Source organism: Physeter macrocephalus, chromosome 14 (genome assembly GCF_002837175.3).
Source record: "Physeter macrocephalus isolate SW-GA chromosome 14, ASM283717v5, whole genome shotgun sequence".
Lineage (NCBI taxonomy): Eukaryota > Metazoa > Chordata > Mammalia > Artiodactyla > Physeteridae > Physeter > Physeter macrocephalus.
Window position 1 is genome coordinate 1,611,377 of NC_041227.1, and position 6,416 is coordinate 1,617,792.

At 57.5% G+C, this 6,416-nt stretch overlaps 1 protein-coding gene across 1 annotated transcript; it reads left to right on the forward strand.

Annotated features, from left to right (window-relative positions):
- The first annotated feature begins 319 nt into the window (after positions 1-319).
- Positions 320-6,367, forward strand: PSMA7 (proteasome 20S subunit alpha 7). The gene is made up of 7 exons (XM_024128536.1): positions 320-531; positions 2,586-2,712; positions 3,611-3,735; positions 4,392-4,514; positions 4,992-5,111; positions 5,717-5,779; positions 6,140-6,367. Exons 1-7 carry the CDS (start codon positions 436-438, stop codon positions 6,230-6,232), a joined length of 747 nt encoding a protein of 248 aa, XP_023984304.1. The 5' UTR covers positions 320-435; the 3' UTR covers positions 6,233-6,367.
- The last annotated feature ends 49 nt before the right edge of the window (positions 6,368-6,416 follow it).

Consider the following 6,416-nt stretch of genomic DNA (forward strand, 5'->3'; position numbering starts at 1 on the left):
CTCCGGCTGCACTCGGCGGCCAGAGGCGCTCATTCTCCGCAGTCGCTGGGGGGCGGGGGGCGTGGGGGGCGCCGCGCCGTGGGCTCGCCCGCCTCTGCGCTGCCGCGTCGCCCTCGGCCCCGCCGCGCCGCCGCCCCGCCCACCGCCTCAGCCCGAGGACGAGCCCCACACGGCGCCCCCGGGCGGCCGCTCTGTGCCCCGCTCCCGGCCGGCCGCCACCCCGCCGCCCCCCGCGCCCGGCCGCCAGTGGTTCCGCCCGGCCCCGCCCCGGCGCGCGCGCACGTCCGCCCGACGCCGCCTGACGCCTCCGGACACCGCCTTACGCCGGCAGCGCAGTCGTCGGCGCTGGGGGCGGGCGCAGCGGTGTCGTGAATCGCGGCCTGCGCGGCCGTGAGTGTGCGCTTTTCCCGGTCCTTATCGCGTCTGCCCGCCGGCATGAGCTACGACCGCGCCATCACCGTCTTCTCGCCCGACGGCCACCTCTTCCAAGTGGAGTACGCGCAGGAGGCCGTGAAGAAGGGCTCGACCGCGGTGAGCGGGAAGGCCGGGCGCGGGGGGCAGGCGGAGGCCCGGGCGGCTGGGTGGGCCCGGGTGCGTCTTGCCGACCAGTTTCCCTGGGGTCCGCGCTGACGGGCGCGCGGTGGTGCGGGGCTTGGGGCGGCACAATGGTGTGGGGCGCACTCGGAAGCCGCGACGTGGGCGTCGCTGCGGGAAGGGGGCGCTGCGAGCCGCTGGCGGGAGACGTGAGGCTAGGCGGGGCGGCTCTCCGGGCGCCGGCTTCCGCGTCCGGGCGAGCGGGGCGGCTCGTGGCTGGGCAGGCGCTCTGCAGGCCGCTGGCTTCGGTGCCCCGGGGCGTCCGTGTCCGGAGCCGTGCGCGCGCCTTGCGCTGACGCCATCTTGGCGGGGGCCCTCGCGTGGACCTGGGGGGCTGGGGGCCGGGCGGGGCCGGGGCGCGGGACTCCGAGAGGCAGGACCCGCCCCTTGCCCGCTCCGGAAAGCTCCTTAAGGGAGTAAGTGATTCCGCGAACTGTGTCCGGATAGCTCCCAGGTAGCCAACTACCCCCCAATCCCTGCGGAAAGCAGTTGCCCTCAAAGTCCGGGTCGGCCTCGAGAACAAAGGGTGGCCGGTGTCGGCATCAACCCTTCAGTTCCCGGGCCGCCGGCGCGGCGGGCAGGCTCCGTCTTGGGTCCAACTGCTGAGTCCTCCACTCCTTTGGTCACTGCGCCAGACCCATGTCCCGTCGCACCCGAGCGCGTCTCTCATTTAGACCAGTGCTTCAGATATAATAAATACATGCTGTTCTCAAGACACATGTCAGTTTGCTGATTGGTCAAAATGGATGATGGTTTATCTTTTATCTGGTGTTTCAGAGGTTTGAGTGGGCAGAGAGAAAACACACGATTCTGTAAATTTTGAAGTGTTTTTCGTTTCTTGAATCTTTTTTGAACTTAAGGCCCCAAATCCATCTTGTGACCTGCTTCAGCTTAAAGACTATTGGGGTCAGCTGACACCCCTATCCCCATGCTATCGTGGGTCAGCCAGGTGGCTACCTTTGCTTAACCTGTCTCTGGGCCTGGCCTTCTTTCCCTTGGGAACTTTCAAGACCATGGAAGGCAATTCACGAGAAAGCTCCTTGAAATCTGAAGCACTGCCAACCCGGGCTTCTCTGCACCCCACGTGGAGACTTACAGAGGTGGAGGCTGGAATGATGCTGAACATCCCGCAGTGCGCAGGGACAGCCCCTCACTTTGACGAATTAGCTGGTCCAGGTGCCTGTAGGGCAGAGGCTGAGAGACCCTGCTCTAAACTAAGAGAAGAGGTTGCTTTTCCAAGTGATTGTCTCATTTGTGTCTGCTGCTGCTTCGATTGAGGGGGTTAACTGGCCGTCAGTGACTTCCCCCCCACCCATGTTTTTCATACATTTTTCTCCACGCTACAGTGTCAGCCGTAAACAGAGAGCCATGGGCCTCCCAGTAATACTTGATACGTTGTCCACCTGATGCCATATCAGGCACTTCCCCGCCGCCGTGCACATTGGTTTCAGACGTGCAGGAGGGGGGAGTTCCCTGGTGGGCCAGTGGTTGGGACTCGGCGCTTTCACCGCGTGGCCTGGATTCAGTCCCTCATTGGGGAACTAGGATCCCACGAGCCTCGTGGCCCAAAAAAAAAAAAAAAGTGCACGAGAGAGAGGGGAATGTTTTGGTATAGTTTTACAACCCCATCAACACTGCTTTCAGGACACCTGACTTCATTGTTAAGGACTCACACCGAAGCCTTCCAGAGACTCTGATTCACTGGGTCGAAATGACACGTGTACACATACACACTGATAACACAGTAGTTATTCCTTAGTTGTGCTGTAACTGAAACTACGTGTCAGTATTTTAAGGCACAAGACTAAGCACCTAGATTGTGAAACCTGGACTAGCTCTGCCAAAAGTGGACCGAGACCCACGGCTTGCAGGGTGTGCGTGCCACCCCTAGGGTGTTCACAGGACCACGTTCGCATCCGCTGTTAGTGCTCTGTGCCTGGTGGCAGAACCTCGTGTCAGCTCCTTCAGTGCAGTGTTGCCATTTATTGAAGGTTGGTGTTCGAGGAAAAGACATTGTTGTTCTTGGTGTGGAGAAGAAGTCAGTGGCCAAACTGCAGGATGAAAGAACAGTGCGGAAGATCTGTGCTCTGGACGACAATGTCTGCATGGCATTCGCGGGTAAGTCTGGGGCCCGTGCTGTATTTCTCAGTCTCCTAGAACAGTGCTCTGGAGGTTAACCTGGTGGAAGGGCTATTGAGGGACGTGAAAATTGGGTAGCCTGAAGTCAAAAGAAAGGGCTGGCCTGCAAGAAGAGGGCTGGCCACAGTTGCAAGGGGAGGTCCTCCCCGGGAAGCTGAAGCATAGGGGCCAAATGATTTAACACTCCGGGATGAGGCGCTGTGCTGTCGCCTCCATTTGCTGCTGGCAGGAGAAAGGTCAGTTGTCACAGCTAACTGTGCGCCCGTGAAGTGGGGAGAGCTGGACAGCACCCTGCTCTCGGGATGTGCCGTATGTTCTTGCATTTCTGGGTTTTCATTCATTTCCTTCCTCAGCAAGGAGGTCAGTTTACCTAAACTAGAGATTGACTTGCTTTGTCAAAAAATTAGCGTGTTGGGCTTCCCTGGTGGCGCAGTGGTTGAGAGTCCGCCTGCCGATGCGGGGGACACGGGTTCGTGCCCCGGTCCGGGAAGATCCCACATGCCGCGGAGCGGCTGGGCCCGTGAGCCATGGCCGCTGAGCCTGCGCGTCCGGAGCCTGTGCTCCGCAACGGGAGAGGCCACAACAGTGAGAGGCCCGCGTAACACACACACACACACACACACACACACACACACACACACACACACACCCCATGTTTACAGCCTGTGTAAATACACACAGCTCCTCGTACACGCAGCTTTCTCAGAGAAGCTCACAGAGGCTGCTGGTTCCGCTGTTGGTCACTCAGAGTGATCTCGGTGCTGGGTATCAGAGGAGCGGCCAAGGGTAATTGCTGTCCACTCGTTTGATATGCACTGGCCTCGACGACTGGCCGGATGAGGGGTGGCTCAGGGGGAGCTCTCTGTGTTCATTGCAGGCCTCACTGCTGACGCAAGGATCGTCATCAACAGGGCGCGGGTGGAATGCCAGAGCCACCGGCTGACCGTGGAGGACCCGGTCACCGTGGAGTACATCACACGGTACATCGCCAGTCTGAAGCAGGTGGGTGTGTCTGCCTGCCGTGGCTCGGCTGGTTATGAGCAGTCACTGCTTTGTCGTGGAGTGTCCTGCCACATTACCTCACGTGGCCACACACATCACTGTGGGCAGATTAGGAGACCATTCTTGTTCCACGCACGTGGTCTTAGCCTTGATTTCTCTATGTGTAATTTTACCATCATTTATCCTTTTAAGTGGCATTTGTTGTGTTTTTATTTAGTGGCATGGGGCAGTCCAGATTCCTGTTTTTCAGAGGGAAATGATGTAGTTCTTGTCATTTTGAATGACCAGTCACCAAGCAGTTGGGAGGGGGCTGAAAGCCACGCCCACCCTGCTGAAATCTTAGTCACCTCTGAACCAAAATGTGTAGCCAGATTGCGTGTACTGTTAAAATAATTCCAAGTAGCCCCAGCTGTGCTTCATGACGCAGTTTTGGTCTTTCCGAGAATGAAAACGCAGCAAGAGAAGGAGGAATGCGGAAAACCATGGGCTCCTTTCATTTCTCACCTGAATTGCAAATAACCTGAACGTGGGCTTAATTTATTTTCATCCTTTCGTTAAAAGCTGTGTTTGGAACACCACGTGTATTTTACTTACGGCAGGTTCTGGGGGGCCCTCGTGCCAAGGCAGCAGTGTCACTGTGTCTCTTTTTCCACTAGCGCTACACACAGAGCAACGGGCGCAGGCCGTTTGGCATCTCTGCCCTTATTGTGGGTTTTGACTTTGATGGTACCCCCCGACTCTATCAGACTGACCCCTCGGGCACGTACCACGCCTGGAAGGTGAGTCCCTGACAAAACAGAGGGGCTTTGTTTGGGGCCATCTTGCCAGAAGCAGCAGCTTTGGAGGCCATTGGGACCTTGAGCTGGCCTAATCCTATAGATAGGTGTGTTCACATACACAAGTGTGTTCGCGACACACTTGTGACATGGGAGCTGAGAAGTCGTTAGGCGTTGCTTTTTGGGAGGAAAGGACAGCGAGGTGTAAGGATACGTGGCGTAGTCGAGTTGCCCGCGTGTCTTTCAGTAGAATCCCTTTCTTGGTAGGAATCGGCACCAACTCCAAATAGCTCTTTGCAAAAAGAAGCCATGGGGCAGGGCCCGGAGTACAGGCCCACCTCCCACCAGGCTGCCCCTCACCATAGCACATGGGAGCAGGGTGGCACTGGCTGGGCCACGGGGGCGGCGGTGGGGGTCGTTTTCTTGGGCTGGCTCTGGATTGTCACACTCTGTGCCGTGTAACACCCATCCCTGTTTCAGGCCAACGCTATAGGCAGGGGTGCCAAGTCAGTGCGTGAATTTCTAGAGAAGAATTATACCGATGAAGCCATTGAAACAGACGACCTGACCATTAAGCTGGTCATCAAGGCGCTCCTGGAAGTAAGCGTGCGTTTGAAACCCGGGCAGCGTGTTGACGCGCACGCCGTGGCGGCGGTGCTCGGGCCGGGCAGCTGGCGCGCGGGCGACGGGGAGGCGGCGGGGGCGCCGGCCGCAGCGCCAGGCACTGCTCGGGGGCTGTATGAGCTCCTTGCGCAGCTGGGCGGTCCAGGCACCGAGGCGCTAGGCGGCCTGCCCAAGCTCTCAGCCGTTCCGAGGCTCGAGCTACTGCGAGAGAGTCAGGGACTTGGAAGCGCTGGGAGTGACGGGTGGAAGCCGTCCCTAGAGGTGCCTAGGGGGTGAAGCCAAAGAGGCAGAGGGGGTCCAGACGTCCGGGCTTAGTGGTGGGGAGGGCCGTGAGGACACGTGCTGTGCAGGAGGAGGGACCAGCAACCCCACCCAAATCCAGCTGCCCGAAGACAGGAGGGTATTGCAAAGGACTGGCCACATCAGTGTGCAGCTAGGACACACGCTTTGGGTACTGGGACCCCGGTGTCCCACCCCCTCCCCTTGTGTGGCAGTGCTGGGTTCGGGCTCCCAGGGCACATAAGGGCGCTGTTTGGTCTTGAGGTGGGTGAGGCATCTAACGCTCTTCTGTCCCCTCCGAGGTGGTTCAGTCAGGCGGCAAAAACATAGAACTTGCTGTCATGAGACGCGATCAACCCCTCAAGGTAATCACCAAGTTGGTTTGCTGTCCTTACCTATGGAGTGTTCCCGGTGGTCAGGGCAGGGGTGGTGGTCAGGGCAGGGGTAGTGCACATTTAGGACCATTTTGCTGTGGCTTTAGCCCCAAGAAAGGTTCTTTCCAAGGATCCCCACAACTGAGTCGAAAAGCAAGCGTTCGCGTGCTGAAAACCTCAGCTGTGCACGTTTGCTTCTGCTTTATAATTATCACCTACACATCAGTTCCAGCTTGTTCCCTGGGTCAGGCACATGTGGCCTTGCTTTCCTGTAGAAGCAGCTGGAAGGGGCATCTGGGGCCTATGTTCGGGGGCCCTTGTGTGGCTAACCATACCCTGTTCCTCTGATAGATTTTAAATCCTGAAGAAATTGAGAAATATGTTGCTGAGATTGAAAAAGAAAAAGAAGAAAATGAAAAGAAGAAACAAAAGAAAGCATCATGATGAATGAAATCTTGCCTGTAGCGATTTTTAAATTCAAATCATGGCTGATTTTCCAAACGACATGTAGGCATTTCTATCCCATTTATCCGTACTGTCCAAGTGTCCTACAATAAACTTGCCCGTTTTTTAACCTTTCTTTTATGGGTTAATGTATCCTTTAGGTGCACTGATAGCTCTTTCGAAA